The following is a 24,505-nucleotide window of genomic DNA, read 5'->3' as shown; positions in this document are numbered from 1 at the left end:
ACAGAGAAGGAAAACAAACAAACAAAAAAATCCACTAACAGAAAATACTACAGCACATACCTTACAGTGCCATAGCTCACAGCAGATCCTGATGCCCAGCTCCCTCCCAGGCAGCAAAAGCTGCTCCCCCAGCACCATCCCCAATTTATACACTGAGCATGAGGTCACACGGGGTGGAACAGCCCTTGGGCTCATTTGGGTAACCTGTCCCAGCTGTTGGCTGATCAGTAACCTACCCCAGCTGTGTCCCCAGCTCAGGTGAACATGAACTCTGGCCCAGCCAGAACCAGGACAGTAAGTAAATACATCGAGCTAATCTGAGAAGAAAAAAAAATGAACAGAAAGAAATAGAACTTAAAAAATTAAAATTTGTCAAAAATTTTCAAGAACATATCAATTTTGGTTACATGTTAAAAAAAAATGAGAAATTAAGCTTTTTTTAAATATTCTCACAGCATCTAATCAAAATGAACAGTCATTGTTGCAGTGAGTCAAAATGCTGTCCTGAAATGCCCTGTGCTCATGATAGTGTCGGAAAGGCCACACCAGCTCAGCTTAAAAATCCTTCTGGCCCATGTCATTCCTTTGGGAGCAGTCCATTGTGGTCAGAACAAAGGTGAATATGAGCACAAAACTAAACTATGGCAACATCTTCCTTGTGTAGCCCCTCAGCCTGGAGAACTGTTGCCCTGATTTTCTCAGTCAGAGGAAATTGTTTTATGTTATTTTTGTGATTTTTATGTAGAATATAAGAAAATCTTCAGTCAACGACTTGGAAATGATCTGTCTGGAGAAAAATTTTCTCTTCCTTCTGTTATGGTTGGCTTGTGCCATAAAGCGTGATGTTAATGGTAAGAGTTGAACTGACTCAGTGGATATTAAGTACACTCTGCAGTCTCACTGGGAATTTGTCTTAATTCTTCCACTCGTAATACTCTTATCTCAGAGAATTTGGTGATGTTCCTCTGGAGAGTGCCACTGTGAATGAGTTTATTTTCAGCAATACTAGTAGCTATAAGAAAAGAAGAAAATTCAAAGCAAATACAGAGCTGCCTAGACAAAAATCGAATGTCAGATGAAAAAGCAACGTCATTTTAACTGAAACCTTGATTCTAACCAACTTAATGGTTGCTATTATTCAAACAAGATCCATTGCATGAGATTTACATCCAATTAAACAGGTTGCTTTACAAATCCCTCTATTTTTAATAAAGCTGACAGAACAGCATTGGAGAGTAAGAATTATTTAGTGAATTCCTTGAATAACTGATCAAATAAAAAAGTCACTCAATTTGTGGCCAATTTGTGAACAGAATGGGAAGCAATGTGTTTAAAGAAACTGTTCATGATTAATTATTTATTCAGTTCTAGTAACTCTTTGCATGTGGCTGCTTTTCTTCATCTGTGTCAATTGTAAGGAGACACGTTATTAAAACAGCACCTAATTCTGTACTTACCACAACTGAAGAGGCGAGTTAAAGATTTCTGTCATCCGATGCAGCCTCTGTTGAAATGGCTAATGTGAATATACTCAAACTACTTTATGTGCCAAGAAGAATGTTTGTAACATGTCTTAAACCTCTGTGGGTAAACTGTTCAGAAAGCTAAGTCAGTACATGTCAGGCAAAACTCTCACTGAAGTTTTAGAATACATTGTCCCTGGTACTCCTGCTTAAATGGCTGGAATGCATCTCCTGCTGAGGACATAAGATGGATTTCAAGAAGCTCGAGGTCCCATTCGTGTTTCAAGCCTCAGTTTCATTGCATTAATTGGAGGAATTATTAGTCCTTCCCTGAGGATTTTCATTTCCATAATTTAATTTTCCAAATTTCCAATGATGAATTCTCAGCCCCAAACCTAGACAATCTGCAAGCAGGCTGTGTTTAATAACAGAAAGGAAGTCCCTCCAGTAAGATTTATCCCTTCTGCTTAAATCCACAGATTTCAATTCTAAGTTACCAGATGAAATTATTGTAAAATACATACCTCCAATGGACTTAGATTCCTTTTTCTTAACTGAATTCTACCCTAAAAATGACTTATTCATCATTAATTCTTGGTCTGGAGAATGTTAGTATGTAGTTTCTTGGACAGTTGCTATGATGTCCCTGGGACACAGATTATAAATATTTTGTTTTAGTGACATTTCTAGCACTGATTGGATCTTTGGATCTTTATGCAAAAGACAAGCTTTTTATGATTACCTGAAAAAAACAGATGCAACATCTAAAACAAAGCCAGCAGAATTATGGAGTTTAAACTTCTCTTGTTTATATATCGCAATGTACTCAAAAGGATATGCTCTGTGTGCCTGAATACTTGTCTGTCTTCAACTTTTATGAATAGTTCAGATACAATATAACACAATTTGAACCTCCTCTGAAAAGTAAACCTCAAAGGATTACTATATAAACGTTAGCATGTCTTTACCTTGCTTCTTCTTTTAATGAGTGCTGTACCTGGCAGGCTCTGGTAAAAAAAAAACAGGCATCCAAATCTCCAGCTCTTCCAAATATGCTTTCACACTCAAAATCCAGTTTTTCTCAGTTCAGACAAATGCCTAGTTGAAACCAGGACTACATGCACTTTATGTCTTTAGCTACAACAGACTGGAGATCACAGTTGTCTGGCTCTGTTCCACTCATACTGTTACAACAGTTAAAGGAAAAGAATTTTCCTCTCCCTAGGGATTAAGAAACAACAATTCTTTTCTGTTTTAACATTTTGCAGGCACTAGGGAGAGGTGTGTTTTTAGCTGCCATCACTGTACTCTATACTGCTTTGGAAAGCTGAGATAAGCATTCCAAATATCTGCTTCACAGAGAACAGAGATTAAATAAGATTAGCTCTTTTTAAAAGGCAGGAGAAAAGGGGGCAGGGGAGAATAAAGAAATCGATTCCAAAGAGATACTAAAAATTCACTTCTTCACCTGAATAATTACTTGTGATATCCTCTGAAATACCAGTATCGCTCAAAGGGGTTTATCATTTGAAGTGCCATTTCCATGGTAGCCAGTACTTTGACTATAATCCCTTCCAGGCTTTTAAGTGCTCTCATAAAGCTCAATATCAATAATCAAGGAAAGAACAGTTGTAGGCTTTACTGTATATTCCATCCATTATTCTTTACAAAATGGCTGTGTCCTTTCCTCTCACAGTAATGCTGCCTTGCCTGATTGTACCCCTTTTTAAGCCATAGAGAAGAAAGAAAATATGATGAGTAATGGTATGGCTTTTCAGATATTCCACTTGTGAAAAATAATAATAAAATCTTGAAAATTACATTGCAGAGACATTTAAAAATTTATACATATGCCAGTCACATTTTTTTTCCAATTTCTGCTTTTGCCTGTTCTCTTAAGAGATAAGACCAATTACTGCTTTTTGTTCTGCATCAGTATTTCTCACAGGCTTTGGTACTAATTTTGAATCAATTTTAATATAACATTTAGTAAAATATATAAACTATTTGCTTAATGCAAATCACATCCAACTTTTGCAGACTTTGAGTTGAGAACATTTGCTTCTACTACGCCAGAGATCTTCGCATGTGTGGTCTTACATTCACTGCATTATAGATAGTGGTAAAGTTTATGTTTAATTCACTTCACTTCCTTCCTCTAGCCTAACGTGTCTGCAGCACTCAATAAGGGTTTAGCAGACAAGGGTCAACTCTAATTCTTCAACAAAACTGGAATGTTAACCACAGGGAAAAGAAGGCAGATTGTTGAGGGTTTTCCTGCTCCACGCTGCTGTTTCTGTAATGCCTAAGGTCATCAGCAAAGCTGTTTCAGACATACAAAAGGTTTGGATGTCTTAATGTTATCATCTCTTCTTGTTCCCAATTACAACCATAAGATTCCCTATAAACTCTGTAAAACTCCCTGTCTAGGTAAAAGAAAGAATTTAGAGGGAATGCCACAGCTTTCTCTGTGTGGGAGAAAGTCCTAATGATATGAAATTTGATGATTTTTAATGAAGGTACGAACACCAACACAAAATCCCAAAAGACAACACAGAAAAAAAACCGAAACCTACTTTCTCATTGTATTTCCACCCCTAATTTCACACACAGTGATTTTCTGCAAATGCAACAGCAATGAATTCAGGAAATCTGCACAAGCGTACATAAAAATGAAGCCTAGGTGTTTTTCCAAAGCATTATTTGTTTTTCCATGTGACCTGAGAACCCCTTCAGAAATAGCTAAATGGAACTCATTAATGTGCTGTGAACAGAAAACCCTGCTGCATTTCTGTTGCCTATAAAATATAACGTAGACATTTCAAACGTCGCTGGTGTCACCTTTTCCCAGCAAGCTGTAAGTCAGTTCTTCGATCTTTCTTACTCTGTTGCTTCCAAATGAACCATAATAGCTGTGAAATGGAAATTTTTTTTTTTTGAGTTGCTGCAAATTTCCATGTTTGCTTTGTCCTCGAATAAATTGTTCCTGTATAATTATGCAGACTACTACAGCTCATTAATTCAGTTCTATTCCACAATCAAAAGACTGAGACAGCAGCATTTTCAAAGCTGAACTAGAACTTTCTCCTTTCATTATGCTGATTAACAGAATAGAATGTGACACGATTTGGTTCATACACTTCAGCTAGGTGTAAGTGCTACATTGATGCATAACAACTAACTTTGTGGCCTCATTTGAAAAATAATATAGAATAAACTTAGAGGTACATATTAATGAAGAGGCAGTCACTGGAAACAGCTGAGATTTTTCAGAAAAGTTAATTTATAGAGAATCTCTCTTATTTGCTCCTTTCAGAATTCGTTATAGCTAAGGGGAAATTATTATTTTGGGTCTGAAACTAATCACTTTCTCATTTTACATTATTTTAATTGTATGATTAATTTGTTTTTCCAATTTGTGAATGGTGTTCATTATCGTAGCATCTATAACTGAAATATCAACATTTCAAGATGAAGCTAGAGGTTACTATGTAAGCAGAGAAACATAAGAGCCTAAATGCATGTTTTCCAGTGTGCTAGGAAGTGTGTGAACTATAGCCAAGCCTGATCTACAGCTCATTATCAACGCATCAAATCCACTGTGGAATAAAAACCAAACTTTGTATTCTCCATTGCAGCACAAAAGACAAATTAAAATAGCAGGTTACAGACAAATTAGTCTGGAAAAAAACTCCAAACTTTTATATCACCTTTGGCATCCAGAAGAACTTCACCTTTGAAGCAAGAGGGAATTGAAACCAGCATTTAAGGAGCAGAGGGAAAGAGCCTGTGATCTTTCTCCCATATGTCCTGTTTAGTATAAAGAAAGCTTTGCAAGCTATTCATATTTGACATGAAGCTCAGGAAATTCTTGAAATAATTCCTATGCTAACCACAAAGTTACTGCATGTTGTCATAGCAACAGGCATCAGTTGAAACATCATGATGATATTAAATAAATCTTTGCTTTGATATGAAATGAAATGCAATTTTATTTTATTAGATGTTTGTCATATCAAATATAATGGCAATAAAATTATGTGTCAAGAATTTCTAGCCAGTGACAATAAATAAAAGTCAACCTGATGTGAAATTCTTGTGTGGATGTCACCAAACAGCATTATAAATACATACAGCTACTTAGCAGTCTGTTGTCTGGAAAAGTGAAAGCGTACAAAGCCCAAGCTAGATGTAAAAAATGCAAAGCACCAGCTAAGTGTCAGTTACAGCACATGTGGCTGAAATGCAAAACACTGACTGTTGAGCATTAAAAGTAATATAAAAGCTCCATGTCTCATCTGAGATAAAGGTGGCTACCACAGTAGAAAGTACCAGTATAATATAGGTAAAATACTTTTTTTTTGCACTTTGTTAAAATCTGACAGCTACTGTATCCAATGCAAAGCTGACTACAAACTTGTACTTTGTGCCCTCTAGTTACTTTTTCTTCAAGAACTTAAAAAACAAAAAGAAAACAAGAAACCCACAACCAACAAACCCACACTTCTCTACAGAGTATCAGAAAGACAATTGCATCCTGGGCTGCATCAAAAGGAGTGAGGCCAACAGGCTGAGGGAGGGGATTCTGCCCCTCTGCTCTGGGGAGACCCCACCTGCAGTACTGCATCCAGCTCTCGAGCCCTCAGCATAAGAAGGACATGGACCTGTTGGAGCGAGTCCAGAGGAGGCCACGAAAATGATCAGAGGGCTGGAGCACCTCTCCTGTGAGAACAGGCTGAGAGAGTTGGGGCTGTTCAGTCCAGAGAAGAGAAGGCTCCAGTGTGACTGTGTAGTGGCCTTCCAATACCTAAAAGGGGCTTACTGGAAAGACGGGCAGAAACTCTTTAAGCAGAGCCTGTTGTGATAGGATGAAGGGTACTGGTTTTTCAATAGAGGGGTGTACATTCAGACTAGACATCAGGAAAAAATTCTTTACGATGATGGTGGTGAAACACTGGCCCAGGTTGCCCAGAGAGGTGGTGGATGCCCCATCCCTGGAAACATTCAAAGCCAGGTTGGACGGGGCCCTGAGCAACCTGATCTGGTTGGAGATGTCCCTGCTCCTTGCAGGGGGGCTGGACTGGATGGCCTTTAAAGGTCCCTTCCAACCCAAACTAGTCTGTGATTCTATACACGTAATTCTTCAATTCTTCATCCCATTGTACTTAGTTCCTGCAATAACGAGGTGCCAAGAGAAGTGACAGTACAGGCAGACATGAGTGCTAGAATGCACTCCTTAGCTATTAATAAATATCACTGTCTCCTCACTGGCTACGTTACATAGGAATGAACTGCGAGGAGGATAATCTAGGAGAGAATAACTACAAAAGCTCTGCAATGGTGATCCCACAGTAACATCCGCAAGCAGTCATACTTCGTCATCACCAATGTCCAAAACTGGAGGGTGAAGAAAACAGAAATAAAAACATCCTCAACTGTAGCTCCATTAATGTTGTAGAACAAATGAACCAGTAAAATAAATTCTACAGCTGATTTTGCTACCACTTCCATGAAATCAAAGATCATTACCATAATAAAATGAGTAATCATGCCCAAAACTCTTCTACAGTTGTCGTAGTTCAGCCCTGATCAGGACCAGACTACGCAGTCTCTCTCTCGCTCCCCCCACCCTCCGAGAGAATAGGAGAAGAGATGATATAAGAAAAACGGCTCAAGGTTTGAGATAAGGACGGGGAGAAATCCTTAAAGTTACCGTCACGGGCAAAACAGACTCGACTTGGAGAAAACTATTCATTTACTTCTAAAATTAGCAGGAGAATGAGACAGGGAACAAGATAACCTCCCCCCACCCCTCCCTCTTCCCGGGCTTAACATTATCTCTACTACCTTCCCCTCCCGAGCTGCACAGGGGGGGAAAAGGGAATGGGGGTCGCGGCCAGTTCATCACACGTTGTTTTACACCGCTGTATCATCGTCAGGGGAAGAACTCCTCGCATTCCTCCTCTGCTCCAGCGTGGGGTCCCTCCCACAGGCCACAGTCCTTCGTGAAACTGCTCCGGCGTGAGTCATCTCTTCCACGGGGTGCAGTCCCTCTAGAACAGCTGCCCCAGCGGGCCCTCCACGGGCCATAGCCTCCTTCAGGCCTCCACCTGCTCTGGCGTGGGGTCCTCCACGGGCTGCAGGTGGATCTCTGCCCCTCCGTGGACCTCCATGGGCTGCAGGGGGACAACCTGCTCCACCATGGTCTTCACCACGAGTTGCAGAGGAATCCTGGCCAGGAGCCGCGTTACTCCTCCCCCTCCTTCTGAACTGACCTTGGCGTCTGCAGCCGTTCCTCACAACAGGCTGGCAGACGCCTCTCAGGATCCTTTTTACATCTTATTCACTTCTCATCTCCTCTCCACTTCTTGCAGCCGGGCCGGGCCGAGTTGGGCCCAGTCGGCTGCCCGGCGGGAGGCCAGAGGGTGAGGCCTGCAAGGCCCATGAGGCTCGCGCCTCCCCCTCTCTGCCCCCCGCTCAGTTGCTTCACATCTTCCTTTTTTTTTTTTTTCTGTTTTCCCCTTCTTAAATACGTTATCGCAGAGGCGTTATCACAGGACATTCTGCTACCAACTGGCTCGGCCTTGGCCAGCAGCTGGTCCGCCATACGCCCGGCCGAGTCCACTGAACAAAGGGGAGCAACTTCTAGCAGTTTCCTACAGAAGATACCACCTTAGGCCCCCCCTCACTAACAGAACCAGAACAACAGTGAAGTCCATTTTGCTCCTTTTTTTTAAAAAAAAAAAAAAAATAGTAATTCTCAATATTTTTGTGTGCATATGCTCTGTAGCAGCATTTTCTGCATAGTGAACCAACAAGGTCCCATCTGCTTAGATAATCTTCATGTATTTTTGTACTCCTACCTTGCTTCAATAAGCCTACCGGGTTTACTCTCTACTGCAGTGGGAAAAGCAGCTGAGGAGGGAAGAAGTAAGTAGAAGAAATGCTGTAGAGCTGAAAGAGGCCTGCCTTCGTGAAGGATCTTGGCCACAAACATGAAGTGAACAGTTTGCTATTATTTCTGTCTGCAGAATAATGACAAGTACAGCAAGCACTGCACATGACTTCTGCTACTGACTTTGAGGGAGATGTTTGTGTTAACCTACCTAACCATGCATCCGTTTACAATTCTTCTCTCTTAATTGCTGTTTCTTTCACGTAAACTGTATGAGCCAAGGAGGGGAAAAAGGTACTGTCACCCTTTATAGGACTTTGACTTCGCACCTCAAAACAAGCAAACAAAAATGTAAAATGGTTGGGCACATTTTACAGGAGGTTTAACACAGCTATCTACACAAGCGTTACAGGAGTTGCCAAGATTTCCATCTGTGGCTGACACCATCCTTGCTTCCTTCATCAAAAGTCAACCACTACGAATGCTATCCCGAACATCACAAACACATCCATTGCTCTTCTTTTCAAGAGCATAAATGATCATACTGGATTTGTCTTAGGTAGCACATACATGAAAGACATATGAACACTTCTCTAACCCCTACAAAGCAGAGACAAGCCTTAAGTTTAAAAAATTCCCCAGAGGCTGTTTGAGAGCATAGACACGTTTAATGTTGGTGCTGGGAGACATTTTCAAAAGCACATTAAAGCTTTTATCGATTAACCTTAAATAGCAATATTGAACAACTGGGGAAGAAAGAGCTTTCACAACAGAAATGAAACTGAAAGTTTTACTATTTTCCCCTGAAGCGTTAATAAAAAACAGTCTTGAGTGTAGAGTTACCACCAGTTCTTAGCTATGTGTATTGAAATTAATAATTTTTATCCAAGTTGATTTACCGTTATTGTGTACCCAAAAGCAGTCAGGTTTTATACTTGCGTGCTATAGGCTGTTGTTCAGTGACTGCCCTTAACAATCAGTCTGATTTAATTCACACTTCTATCCAAATACTTAGTAGACAGTAGAAACTTCAACTATAAATATAATTTTTAAAAAGTTGTAATTTTACCAGAGCACTATAAGTCTGGTGTGTACAATCCTATTAGCTACAGTTAACAAGGCAAGAACATCATCCAAACATGTGACGATATGATGGACTTCTGTACCCTGCTTGAAGTGGCAGAACTCGACGGAATCTAAAAATCCACTGAACAATGTTTTTCCTCCCTTGTGCTGCACTGTGCTGAAAAAGGAAACAGGAAATTTTCCTACTAGCTTAAGGAAATGGCCAGGTGCAGTACTGACCAAGCCTGTGTTTCATCATCAAGTACATCTTGTCTTTCCTCTCCCCTGTACAAGCAGTAACAATACCAGAGCAGACCACAGTGGTTATCCTGCAGCAATCCTTTGATAAACTTGCCTTATAACCCTGCACACCGCTACTCAGCATTCTCAAGTGTGATGTTTGCTGATCCTCAGCATCAAACAAGTGTGATGTTTGCTGACATGAGTCTAGAAGGCCACCCAATGATACCTGCAGTTTATAAACTGAGATCAAAGTCACAGTACTAACCAGCTTTGGAGAGCAACAGTAAACAAAATATTTTTGTAAATCCACAGCAAATGGCTGATGTTCTACCCAGGTTTCTCATTTTTTTATTACATCTCTAACAGCTGGATGCAGTCTCCCTTAATTGTAAACCTGTTTAGTTTCTTGCTGAGAGAAATCCCTCATAGCCTTTAAGCCTGTTTGGTGCACGGCATTCTGTGCAGTCTGATCAGTATCTAACATTTAATTACAAAATAATTTGGTTTTCTGTATGACTCATACAATCAATACAAGGACAAACTTGCTTGTAAATAATTTCTGTCAGGTCTTACCATGCCTATATTCATCCATATTTTTTTTCTCTTTCATGAATCAGACTATTAGAATAACATTAGATAATTTATCCAAACCACTGACTCATGCAAACCAAACTACTTAATTCTGTTGCTCCTACAAAAAAAAAAAAAAAAACAACACAGCTTTAGTATTCAGCATTCAATCTCTTTCTGCTCTTTGAAGTGATATTTAATACCACAAAATTATCTGTACTTCGGCTACACACCACTTCCTATAATTATTGAATAATTATCAACCACATTCATATTATGGAGTGTAATGGTATCCAAGGATGTTCTATACAAAAGCGATGAGCAAAAATGAAGATTCCACTAGAGGAGGTTATGCTAGAGACCACCACGTGGAAAATATTTTTATATCAGCTGACAAGATACAGAATCACAAACAAGCCTCTAAAAATATAGTAAGTATAATAATTGCGTCCTACTCTGTTTTAAAGTTTTTATCAGGCTACTTTGGAAAACTGTTAAGTCTCCTCGACACCAGGCACTGAAATGAGCTATACTTCACTGGCTACAGCGTTGCCAGTTTACCTGCTTTAATTGCTGCAAGCAAGTGAAAAGTCAGCTACCTGTGGCTTTGACTTGTTAACCAAAAACACAACAGAAACTATTTTGATACAAAGACTGAGCAAAACAGCTAATTCAACCACTATGAGATCACAAGAGATCATTGGCCCAATGCTCTAAACTAAGCCCTTAGATTAAAATAACACTTAGCACTTTTACAGTACATTTCATCTTTGAAGTGCTTTACAAATGTGACTGCCTTGACAACACAGAGAATGACAGTAAACCATTTGCATTCTGACAGCGATATTAAAAAATATATATTGTCAAGTGCGGCTAAATGATTCATGATGTACACAGGATCAGGTTTTTTTCATGGACTTACATTATTTGAACAAGATAACTGTAAGGCAAACATTAGAGATAACAGAAATTTCCAATCTACCAAAAATAAAAAGTACTTAGAAGATGAGGGGCTAAACAGAATAAATGCCAACTGAAACCAACTGCATATATTCACAGGAGGAGAAAGGTTATTAAGAGGAAAAACCTAGGACTCTGTCAAGTACTTTCAAGCAACAGATGGACGATCTGCAAATTAACTTCTAAAACGACAAAACAAAAAAAAGATTTTCCTGCATGTTCTATTTTATGCATATAAAAATATCAAACGATAGCCTGGGACAGAATGTTCTGTAAACTACAGAAACCCAAGGACTCATCTGAAAAAAAAAAAAAATTGTTGGACAATTACTTGCCTGACTTGCAAACACAATTGTCCAGACCTTACAAGGAAAATAGACATTATACATGAAAAAAGCACCTAGATTTTCAAGGCTGCATGAACATACAATTTGTAGTAAGGACTAAGGAAAAAGGAAAGATTCATCATACACATAAAAGCCTAAACTCCAGCAGTGCAGGAAGGCCTAGTGAAATGGCCTAAAACATACCAACACCACAACAACCAGAAAATAGAAATAAAATAAGGGGGTAGGAGCCACAAAACAAACCCCGAAGGACTGAAATGCAGCAGTAGAAAGGAAAGGCCTTTGTCATTTACAAGAACACTAAGTCTTTTCCCTAAACACCAGGGCCATATCTATACGGACAAATGCACCTCTAGGGTACCAAAGGACAACAGGGACAATGCAAGCCCTCCACACCTTGCCAGCATTCTCCCTTTGGGTCCTGGACTGAACTAAGGTCCTCATTGGCTTTATAGCTGCCACTGGAATCACAGTCAAACGTTACTGGCCACCTTTTTCTTTTCTGTAATGAAGTCATAGCCATACTATTGCTTATCTGGAAATCACAATCACTTTAAATACCTGCAGTCTGCACAGCCATGAATATGCTCAGACCAGCAAAGCTGGCACAGCAGTCTCTTAGGAGCAACTTTTAAAGTGCTACCAACCAATTGATGAGAATGTGATCATTGCAGCTCAAGTTTCACTTTACCAAAATCAGCACTGGCACTCACAGTCTAGGCACAGGCTTACTGTAAAACGAGTTTCCCCGTTCTTCGATGCCATCTGCTGGATGCTTCTCATTACGGGTCAAACTCCATCACTAGCTAAATTTTCCCCTGGAAAAAGAAGTCCCCTACATTGTCTTTGGTTTATAATTATAAAGACAAGTGCATTGCACGGTTTAGTTTAATATACCAAATGAATGGCTTGGCTGTTTAGAAAAAAACAGCAAGACACCAGCACCTCCTAAGACTGTAACCTTGCATTACTTCGCTCTCAAACTGCACTGCCCTGAGAGAGTTTTGGACTAAGAGCTACAGCTAACAAAGCAGGACAACGCAGAGCTGAGTCACCTAAGTCCACATCAGCTGCTATCAAATAACTGGCCACTTTCTTCTGTCATTAATACCTAAAATAACAACTCTGGGTCAACCCTGAACTACCCTAAGTATTTTGGTGCCAAACACCTGCTTAACACAGTAAATTGTATGGAGGATTTAGAAATTGTGTAAAGGAACACCTGTATCTCCTTGAAGGCCCAACATACTTGATTTGCTACAAGCACTGGCTGGCAGACGGAACAGCAGAGTTGCTATAGCTACCATATCCACACTTTACCTGAGAGTAGCTAAAGTATTCACTCAGGAAGTAAGGAAAAACTTGAACTCTTTCCTGAGGCATAGGCTTGAATTAAAACCACAACCAGTTAGAGAACAAGGTTAAAAATCTGTACAGTTATAGCCACGGTATTTGTACACATGTCCAGCAGCAGAAACATACAAACCATTGTAATTCTCCCAAAAAGAAACCTGGGAAAGGCCAGGGCTAGACAGAACATTAGCACAGCTTTTGAAACTCTGAGCCATCAGCTGATACACAATGTATGTAATACAAGTGCTTGTGTTGAGGTATTAGATCTTCGCTATCAAAGACAGTCTTCTCTTATGGCTACACTAAACCTTATATACAACTTTAATAACCTTATGTAAACAACTACACAAGTTAAAATGCTGTAATTCATAAATAACAACGCACTGGTGAGGTCCTGCTCAGGTGTACTGCAGATAAAGGTCAAGAACACTACCCTGTTAAAACTACTTCAATAACAGAAATGAAATGGGTTTTTTCCCCCTCCACGTTCACAATGCTTGAAGAAGAGATGCTAAACAGTTGACACATTACAGATAGGTATTTATCACTTTATAAAAATATGTCACACTCTGATTTTATTAAGAACAATGACTGTAGATTAATACTTGGCCAACTGAATTCTCTGTCCACACTGTTTTGGAAAATAGCTTTAAAATATGATTTAAGTATGCTAAGATTTAATATTTAAAAACAAAGTCTTAACAAGCAGGTGTTTCAATGGAACAATACATTAATCAAAGCAGGCAAAAGTCCAAAACCAGAATTACAGTGAAATTGTACATAATTTTTTTAAGGATGTAAGGAGTCAGCAAATTAAGACATTTAAAATGTACATTCAATTCCACATAGTGAAGGAGGGATAGTTCCAGGGATTGATGTTGACATTGCAACATCATCTATGAACAATTCTGACATTAATTATTGCTCAGGAAAATTAGAAGAAGTTAAGACTCACCATTACAGCATCTTTTGTGATTTCCAAATACAGAGTAGTATATAACTGTGACTGCAAAAGCTTTTCTTCAATACCAACGCAAGCTTTAAAGAGCCTCGCTTTCTCCCCCTGTCAACCTGATGCCAAGTTGTGCACTGAGCTAAGTGTTTACACTATATGAGCTAAGACTGAAAGACATTACAGCTGAATCATGCTCTATATATTACAGAGAAACTTGTATCAAACAGCCATTACAGTGCAAGTCAAGAATTCCCCATTTCTATTGTTTTTGTAGTGAAGTATTTTCAGGAGTGGAAAAGACGACCAAGGAAACTGTAACAGGTGCCTGACTTTACTACTTTAATAAACAATGCAAATATTCCAAACTTGATGCTTTACCAACAGTATGAAGCTAATGCTGTCCTGAACAAATAAATAACTGCAATAACCAAAATAATAAAGTTCTCATTAAATAGATGGAACCCAAGACAGGAAAGTAAAAAAAAAAAACAAAAACAAACAAACAAAACCAGTAGATTTTTTTTTTTTTTTTAGATGTAATTTGAACAATGTTATCAAAACATTTAATAAAACAAGGAGAAGTTGTATGGTATATTTAGAACACCTTTAGCTGTCCTCAGCCTCAAGATTTATGTTATTTCCGAACTTTGCATAGAGCTGAATTTTCAAGTCAGATAACACCCTCTGAATTGATTCCACTCGACATTCTAACGCTTCAATTTCTTCTTGTAAACTTTTCTGAAAAAGAAAAAAAAAAAAAACCAACTAGTTACGTAAAACAAACTAAGTCATGTTTGTCAGCAACATACAAACAATAAAGTGGTACCCTTTTGCCAACTTTTTGCCAAGTCAGGCTGTCAGACTTACTACAGGGCCAAACAAAGGCTGACATCCCAGTTATGACTTACCACGCATGCACATCCCACTCCTCAAATCATAAATCAAACATGACTTTTAGAAAGTAAAACGATCGAAGGATGAACAGCTCATCCCATTCCATCACACTACAGCAGCCAGCACAGTAAAGGAGCTCCCTTTTGCCCAGACAAACCTTTGCCTCCTCCAGCATCTCTTGTGTCTCTTCCTGGGAATGACTAATGAAGACATCTCCAATTTGGTAGGGTATCAGAAGTGAATCACCATCATCAAGCATCATGATGTCATCGCAAGCATCTTCCAAATTCTGAAGTTGTTTCTATTTATCAAGACATAAAAAAGGCAGTAATTTTGTACTATTTAAGTTATTTCAATGGATACACTGTAATGGTATGAGTTGACAGTGAGTCTGCGTTTTGGGCAAAAATCCTACCTGCCAGCATGATACCAACAAAATAGAACAGTTCCAGAGCTGTAATTTAGCATAAGCATTCAATTCAATGGAGCTGCACCAGTAGAAATTTCTAGTCAATACTCGCTGTCATTAATAGGATAATTAACTGTCTAGACAAGAGAAATATAGCAGATTTAAATTTCACTGATATCTGATATGCTCTTACATAGGAATTTTAAAATTTAGCTAGAGAACAGGAAAAAAAATAACAAATAAGATGGCAAATGTTAATGACTTTATTGCAAAAGCAGGATTGCTTGGAGTCCCAGCACCCATCAATGGAACAACAACAAAAAAAGGCAACATTTTTACAATATACATATCAGGCAAAGCAATTATAGAAAACATTTAGTGACAGTACTAGCAATTTTTAAAAACTTGGTAAAACTTTGGAAATGCTATGACTGCTGTTGAAGGAAAGCGAGTTAATACTAAAAAAGAAAATTAGAATTATGTATCCTCTTCAGCCTAGCAAAAGAAAACCTCTGTGCTAATAATAACAATCTCTGTCAACATGTCAAAAGAAGAACATAGCAAACAACTGCCTCCCTGGTCAAGAAAGAACAAATATGAACAATCTCAGCCAGGAAATTTTAAAAACACTACAAACAGTCATTATATATACACAATGCTTCATATATGACAACTAAGGGCTTCCAAGAACTGCATGCAGAAATATACTAGTGCCCTTTATTTCCTGTTACTTCTTTTTCCACTTCAATATTCACTGGCTATTTGCAAAGTATCAGAAATTCCATATTAGAACCAAAGCCTTACTTACAGTAATCCACAGCCCCCATTTTGTGTTACAGCTGAAAATTAATTCAGAACAACAAAAAATAAACTATGTTTGAAGCAAACATACCTTTTTCACTTCTATTTCTTCTTTCAGCTCTGTGATCCTGCTAGTATTTCTTGCAAATTTGTTAATTTTCTGTTGATCTTCAAAAGTAACATTGACATCTTCTGCAGCCTGCATGAAGAGGCCAAAAATGAAGACTCCATTTCTTACATTAACTTGAATCTCACTACATTATTCCTACAAAGCTTCTGAAAAATAGTTTTACAGCTGCTACATTCTGCTTATACACTTGATTCCTTAAAATGCCTCAAGGACATCAGCAATACCCACATTTAGCTGGACAGAGGCCCTAGTAACACCCAATTAAAGCACCTGCTGTCCATGGCGTCCTCATGGCAAAGGTTGTTTCCTTGACAGCACTGACAGTTGAACCAGACACCTCTGCTCCAAGATGACCACAGAGTGCAGTCAAACAGGTGGACGTAATCTGTCAGCAACATCATTTTATACTAATTGCTTAGCCACAAACTGCTGTGGTGCTACAGGAGATTTTAAATCCACTGAAGCGTGCCTCACGCAGACTCCCTGACACGGGGAGGTGGTGGCAGGGGCTGCGGCAGTGACCCGCTGTGGGACAGGGGTAGGGCGTCCTCCACTTACAGGCGGTCTGTCCAGCCAGAAAGAGCTTTTGCCAGTTTACAACAAACTGCGCCAGCACAGACTCCGTCGCAGCAGTGTAAACAAATCCACACTTGCACGTTTGATAAGCGATCTCGACAGAACGACGTTAACAACGCCAGGACCTTCATCCACCGACAAACGAGCAGGGTATTTTCGGCAGCACCTAACCCGGAGCTGGCCTGACCCGGCAGCGGCCCAGGGAAAGAGCCGCCCCCGCTCCAGCCCCGCACAGGGCTGCTGCCCGGGGGGCTGCGTGACCGGCGAGCAGGCGCTCAGGGAGGCGCCTCGGGGCGAGGAGTGAGGGGCGGCGGGAGACATGGCCGCGCCGCCCCAGCACCGAGAGACGGCGGCCCTCAACAGCCAGAGGGCCCGGCGTGCCCGCCTTGGGAAGCGGCAGAGAGGCTATGCCCTCCCCAGGAGCAGCCCAGAGCGGAGGGAGAGGCCGGGAAGGGGAAAAAAAAACCCCGCTGTGCCCACCTCCCACACTCACCGCTTTCTTCATGGTGGCGGCCATGTTGGGAGGACTGAACTATTCGCCCTTCCCACAGAGCAGGAGCAGGGGGCATGGGAAGACGAGGGAAAGCGCCTGGCCGCGGCGACTCTACAAGACTTTGGGCTTCTTCTCCTCCTCACTATCTCTAGTCTGGCAGGCTCCGAGAGACACTCCGGGGCACACGATAACTCTCAACCCACCCCCGCAGTCCTTGGTACGTTCCGTTTAAAGGCGAAGAGGCCCGACTCCGCCCTTCTACCGACAGAAAAATGGGGCTGTGGCTGCGGCCTGCCAGCGCTGCCGCCAGGTGGCGCAGGCAGATGGGGCCGAGGCTCCGGCTTCCCGCCCTCTCGGTGCTGCGGCCGCAGCCCCAGCGGGAGCCCGGTGAGGGCCCGGCGGCGGCCGCAGGAGCAGCGGCGGGGGGGTGGCAGAAGGGGTCTCCTGAGGGAGGCCGGCCCTTGAGAGGGGAGCAGGGGGCGGTCGGGCTGTGCCCAGCCTGAGGCCGGAGCCCGGGACTGCTCCGAGCCGTCACCAGGCCAAAAGAGCTGTCTTTCTGGAAACGGAGGTGGGAGAGGCCTTCAGGTTCAAATCACTGCAGAGGGACTTTTCAAGCAAAAATATAAATATTTTTCTGAAAAGGTTGGTTGACAGCTTCTAAACAGAAACAGAGCTAGCTGGCATTTACAGTGCATAATTGCCTCCACATGCTTAAGTTTATATAGCATGTCTCACAGCTAAAAAAAAAAAAAAAAAAAAAAAAACCAAACAAAACCAGGTCATCAGAACGTTTCCCAACTGCAGGGGAAAGGCCTGGTGCTCCTGATGTTCGGCTGCAGGAGGTACAAGGGCCATGATCCCAAAGCCTGGGCCCTTGGTGGATGGGCACATGTGGGTGGGTGTTCAGCAACGCGCGGGCTCGAAACCGACAGGATTTCTGAAGGCGTTTGCACTGACTGAGGCTGGCCTAGCCGCTGCTGCTGGCAACACTGGCCGAGACTACTTGAGACTCTGATCGGCTCCTGCTTGGGTCTACCAAGACCTGGAAGAATGGGCATCACCTCTGGTACCCATGAGCTTTCAAAAAAGTTAATACACCTCAGCTACAAAGATTTCCAAGCGATACGCTGTTGTGCCAGTGTCAGGTGGGGATGGCAACAAGCCTGCACTGTAATGTTCAGAAAGGTGTTTGAAAATATCTTCAGGTGTTTTACTGTGATTCATCTTTCTGCTATGCCCTACTGTGAGCTGCAGTTGAAAGTCGTTAGAGTTAGACTCAAAGAAAGTGCCTGAGTACGGAGAGTCCAGGGCCCTTGACAGTGTGCTTTTAAAGAGTCTGGCTTTGGAAAGGAATTTGGAAAGCTGAGTTAGAGTCTGCAGCTCATGGAGCAGTGTCTGGGAAGAGTTTGGATCTCCAGAAGAAAAACCAGACCAGGTTGTGACCAAGGAGCTGCCTAGGGTCAGCACATTCAGTCCCAGGCAGCCAAAACTGCTGAACCTTTTCTCAGAGATACCAAGAATCACCTCCACCAGATTGGAGTCCAAAGATCAAAACCATTTCCTGAAGGCAAAAATCATAACCTTTTTTTTCTCAAGCTATGCTCTAAAATGTGTAATACCCTGATTGCACACAACGCTCTTGTTCTTCAAACAGCAATTCATGATACAGGAGGCTGATGTACAGTTCCCTGCTGTCTGATGGCATCCAAATTCACGTCTCTCACCTCCCTCCAAACACCTAAACCATAGATAACCCTGTATGTTATCCAATTACTGTTTTAATGAGACATATAGGAACAACCAGTGGAACAGAGTGCCAGTGTTTGCTTTTGTTAGAATCCCTTGTCACTGAGGGAGAGCCCAGTCCTGCAGCTGCAGCAGAATCCTTGCTTCACAATAGCTCATAAAATCCATTCCGAAGGAGATCTGTGGAGAACAATAGAAGACAACACCCAACAGCAGAATGGGTGTTGAAGTTTCCTATTAGTTTCCTGCAATTAGGCCCTATCAGGAAGAGCTGAAGTATGGCGTGCTCCATTCAAGTCTTAGCACATACACTGACACCATTCTCTCTCAGCCTTCACTTTGTTCATCAGAGGTGGAAACAGTATAACAGCCCTACTGCCTGCAAGAATGAAAAGTTTCTGTTCGTGCTTTATTACTGACTGAGCTGGAGCTTACACCAACGGTGTTTAGCTTCATTTCGTAGTAGAGCTGGTTTGGGAGCTCTCTTTCAATCACTGCTTTTTGCTGAATGAATGTGAAAAAGTCACAGCTACTTGTGGGAAAGGTTGCAGCAGGTTGCTAGCTTAAAAATTAGTTGAGAGGGAAAAAAATCAGAACTCTCGGCATATTCAATAATGGATATTTATGGAATGAAAAAGTTCTGCTTTTTCAGTTCAGAATGGCTTCTCAGTTCAAAACCCCTGTTACAAACTAGTAGAAAAAAAAAAAACAGAATAGAAAATAAAATATTTTGAGTGGCCCTCAGGCTGACGGTTACATTTTATCTTGGTGCATAGTTTTGACTTGTTTCCCACTGAGGGAAAAAATTGATCACAAGAGTTCTCCCTGGAGAACTATGTTATTATTAACTTATGTAAAACATAATCCTAATTCTCTCTTTTTCTCAGAGAACAAAATCTCATCTCTCTGGCCGTTCTCCTACTCTTCCCTAAGTCAGCTATCTTCTCTCTTCTTAAAGATCCTACTATGAAAGGATTCAGTCTAAACCATGGGTATTTCCGCAGGTGGGTTAGCTGAATAATGCATGTTAGGTCCGAGCCAATGTAATTTCCTTCAAGAGAAAAGGAGTGGATTTCATAAGAATTTGATGACTTGAAGGCTTTGAAAATAAATCTTTTTCTCCCACATGCTCAGGCAAGATTTGTGGTGTGAGTATGTTGCCAAGAACAACTTACTGTAGACCTTTCTTATGTAAATAAAAGTGAAAACAGTGCACGAGTGCAAACATCTAGCGGTGGAGTAAGATAAACTCATTGAACTCAGTGACCTCATTTCTCTTTCAGTTGCATAAAAGGACTTGCTCTTTCTTGTACTGGTCCTTGTTGTTGTTGTGAGTGTGGTTAGCTTCACCTTGCACTTCGGTGGGATCTCTTCCATGATGAATATAAACCCCATGCCCTTCATCTTACGTCTCCTTTGTGGTTTTTTTTCACATTTTCATTTCATGTTACTTGCTGTAGCCTTTTGCAATACAGCTTAGTGGGAAAGTCTTCCCATGCTCTTTGCTGCCTGAGTTGTTTTGAATTACCAAACTCTACCCTTTTCCCTGAAGTTACACAGAGCTCTTTCTCAGTCTTTGAGCATCTTGAAACACCCACACATCAACAATGTTTGTTAATACAAGATGCATTAGAAATGGACAAAACTTAATGGAGATGAAGTGCTTGGTTTATCTAGATTTGGCCTCTATGAAGTGGATTGCTGTTAGCAAAAGCCGCACAAAGTTGTACTGTTTTAATTGTGCCGGTATACTGAAGGGGTACGGCCTCCGTATCACGTAGGCGCAGAGCCAGCAGTAGCGTGGCATTTCCAGTATTAGACAACGTGACCTGTTGTGGTATAAAGTTCTTTATGTCAGGATGCCTCTGTCTGCCCTTCTCGTACCAGCATCACAGGAGGGATGGAGGTTGAGGCAAAAAAAAATCCCCTTCTAAGGGTGTTCTTCTTTTCAAAAAAAGTCGTCCCAATAAGCTTCACCCTCTGTGAAGGAAATTTCTCTTTTCCCTTGCAGTAGTGCTTTGCAGATAGTTCTGCAGCGTCAGCAGGACCCGTGAAGCCAAGGGGAGTTTCTGCCGGCTGTTTGTGCCTGCAGTGGGAACTGGAGATTCCCTTTTGCTGGGAAATCCCTTTATGGCTAAGCACAGTAGAAGACCTTACTCCACCTTTGTGAACAGGATATTTTGTAAACATAATGCTTTATAATCCCATAATTTTGGCCCAACAGAACAGTTGTTACATCGTGCTGGTTTTATTCAAAATAAAAGGTAAGAATTAACTCTGCAACCGTGCCCCTCCTCACCACTACTGGGTATCTCAATATCAACAGGGAATATTCCAGAGTTCAAAATATTAGCCATATGTTTCTGTTATTCTGCGATCCATCCTGTTCCAGAAATGTTTCTAGTGAGGGAACATCTCTCAGTTGATCAGGAACCATTTGTGGCCTGCACTGGAAGTGTCTCTGCAGGGCCTACAACTGCAGTGTCAGTCTTGCTCTTTTCTCACTTTTGTGGTTCAGCTTCAGTAAGAACTGCTCACAAACTCCTTGAAATTAGGTCTTCAGTTACACCTGTAAGGGTAGAAGTAATTTCCTTTCTAAGAGCAGCACTGTCAGTGCCAGTTGCAGAAGTCAGTATGTATTTCTTGAAGAAGACACAAAAGGAGGAATAGTGTCTGGTTCCCTCCTTAACCATCATCCTGCTGGATTCTTTTCTCTTAAAGCATTACAAATTTACCTGCCACTTCATCTGGAGGATGGTTCTAAACTCACAGCAGGTCTCTCAGTAACGTGCCCTGTCTGTAGTGTTACTCAGCGTTTTTTAATCTGCACAAGTTTTTCTTTTTTCTGGGTTTTTCTTTTTTTCTTTTTTCTTTTTTTTTTTTTTTTTGAGAAGAGTTTTCCTCAGGAGGAGTATCAGATGTGCTCATTTGATACTTTACCAAAGAAAGCAATAAATATATTAACTATTTTCCCAAGGGCAATAGTTGCATTCAGTAGTCATACATCTGAGGAAACTAAACTCTTCCCTAGAGAGGTCTGTGGCCAGGCATTTGAAGTGAAATAAACAGCAGGATTTCAGGCAAAGGCTTTAATCTGATGAACTACTCATGCAGTCCGCTCTAATCCCTCCACAAGCAATGAATAGGAGTAACCAGGATGTGGCCCAGAGGGTATTGAGTTCAGCGAAGCATAGCCCAAGTGCCTTTGGGCTGACTAATGGTAGAGGGAGATAGAGTTTTCATATTTTCTTACGGCTCTAATGAAGACAATAGAAGCAAAATGCACTAAGTTCACAACAATTTGCTAGTTAAAGTTCAAACTCATCTCTTAGTAGTTTTACAGAAGAACTGCTGGATTAATTATATCTTGTACGTATCTCTTAGATCTTTCATCAGAAAATATTCTAAAGGCCACAGGCAAGGATTGTTTCACGCACACCCACCCCCTGGGATCAAACAGCAGTGGTCCATAATATTTAGTGAAAACCACTGAAAATCTCCCACTTATTTGCCATTACTGGGAAATTCAGAGACCAGATATTATTACCCAACTGTAATCATGGGCAAGGTGGTGATAGTACTAATAACTAGCACTCCTCCTCTCTGAGCACTTGCAAATGGTCATAGCTGTGGCGGTGTGTATCAGAAGGCATTAGCTGCAAAAGGCATCGAAGCTACTAACAGCAGGTCAGGCTTTGAGTTCTGTACTGGCTCAGGGGGGAGACACTGCTTACTAAGTCACTAAGGCTCCTGAACTGTCTTTTTTGTGTATTGGCAAGAGTTCAAGATGCTAACCTCATGAAAGCATCACCTATTATCTTGGTATTTCAGGGGAATTTAGAGACCAGGTATTAATATCTGTGAAAATCTAATTCTAGAAATATAATACAGTATAATACAAAACCAGCATGAAGGAGTGTAATCACACAATTATGCTTTATGGGATTTTACAACAACATGTCAGCGCAGGAGCAATAAGACAAATATTATTATAAGATGAATGTAAGAGAGATGTGCAAAAACGATATTGTTCTTGTCCTTCCTTTGATAAACTGGCTAGTAGCATCTCATAGAAATAGAGCCTTCAACATTTTAGCAAGTAACAAGCATTTGTTTGCTTTCAACAAACTTGGTATGAGGTCAGTTTTACCTCAGCAGAAACACATCCATCAGACTGAAAGTAATCTGTGCAAACGTTACAGGCTTAATCAACAAATCCAGTAAATTGCATGAGTTTGAGTCTGATTCAAGTGTTTGTATAACCAGCCTTAGCAAATTCTCTCAAGAAGTCATTTTCCAGGCAATTAAGACAGTCACACAGCAACTAAAAGCTTTGGATTCATAAACGTAGATCTTTATTTTATATTTCAAGTGTTGTTTGAATTAAAGGGATACTCAGTATTTCCTCCTTCTGAAAGCTTTTCTTGCTTTTGGCAAACAGTTTTTGGTCACTTACTTACATTGTAGAATTATTAATATTGCTCGAACTGAAAGTATTTTTGTAATTTTTCAGTATCATAACACAAGTGCTACTTTGCTCGTGAAAGAGACAACTGCACATGTACAATGTCTTAGTAGAAGGTTAAATGTATAATTGCACACAAAAATTAAGTACAAATACACAGATTGCTCTTAAGTACACTGTTTCTGGAAACAGAGCTAAAATCAAGATTAATTTCCCAATGGGGAAAAATTACCAAGGATTACTGTCTCAGAATGCGGACAGCTGCATACATTCATCTTGGCAGAGACACAAGCTGTTAGGGGTTTTTACAGTTGGAGACATAAATACTTAAATACCTACAGAATGTAGGTGTCTTTTGGATGTAGGATGCCTAAGGGTCTACATTTTGAACTGTGTAGAGGTCTAACACTCCGTATCTGCAGGTGACTTGGCAAACTTTAACTGACTCCTTCGGCCTGAATCTTGGGCAAAACTTGATCACCCAAATCCTTCTTTAGATTTTATGTGGAACCTTTCACAGTTCCTCCTAATACTTCCCAGGACCCTCCTGCCCTCTATACCTTTAGGAGCAGTTAATAAAGATAGATATCTAGATATTGCGTGTTTACACAGGAACGTCTGCAGGTCTAACCTGAAGTGGATGCAAGCTAGCCTGAGTCTTAGATACATCATCTGAAGTCACTAACATCCACCACACACACACACACACAAAAAAAAGGAATTTAATGGTAATTTATTGAATCTTTATAATTATGCTTTTGCTGATACTGCTGAACTAAAGTGTTTCAATATAGACTGGATCTAAAGGCACAGTGCTAACGCATCGTGGATCATTAGGCAGCATAAAAGAGGCTGTCACCCTGTTCAAGGGGTGAAGAAAATGCCATTTACATTACACCGTTTTGTATCCTCTAAGATTTTCTTTGCATAACATGATGTTACGCTGATAACATCAGCAATAAATTGACACTTATATTTTTACACTGTCATAAATGTACATAATTCTTTTGCGGTAAATAACCAAGTTACATCCCTGCTCATTGGGACAAAGGTAAAATATAGTTAGATTGTACATTAAGCCTGCCAATAATTGCAGAGCAGAGGATAGGATGAGTGTCAACAGGAAAAAGACAAGTTATG

General features: G+C 40.7%; 1 protein-coding gene across 1 annotated transcript; it reads right to left on the bottom strand.

Annotated features, from left to right (window-relative positions):
- Positions 1 to 14,168: 14,168 nt before the first annotated feature.
- Positions 14,169 to 17,364, bottom strand: PFDN4 (prefoldin subunit 4). The gene is made up of 4 exons (XM_086761059.1): positions 17,155 to 17,364; positions 16,047 to 16,154; positions 14,903 to 15,046; positions 14,169 to 14,589 (listed from the first exon to the last, which is right to left on the bottom strand). Exons 1-4 carry the CDS (start codon positions 17,176 to 17,178, stop codon positions 14,458 to 14,460), a joined length of 408 nt encoding a protein of 135 aa, XP_086617185.1. The 5' UTR covers positions 17,179 to 17,364; the 3' UTR covers positions 14,169 to 14,457.
- Positions 17,365 to 24,505: the final 7,141 nt, after the last annotated feature.

Source organism: Chlamydotis macqueenii, chromosome 16 (assembly GCF_036417535.1).
Source record: "Chlamydotis macqueenii isolate bChlMac1 chromosome 16, bChlMac1.mat, whole genome shotgun sequence".
Lineage (NCBI taxonomy): Eukaryota > Metazoa > Chordata > Aves > Otidiformes > Otididae > Chlamydotis > Chlamydotis macqueenii.
Note: the sequence above shows the minus strand (reverse complement) of the source record. Positions and strands in the feature narration are given on the sequence as shown.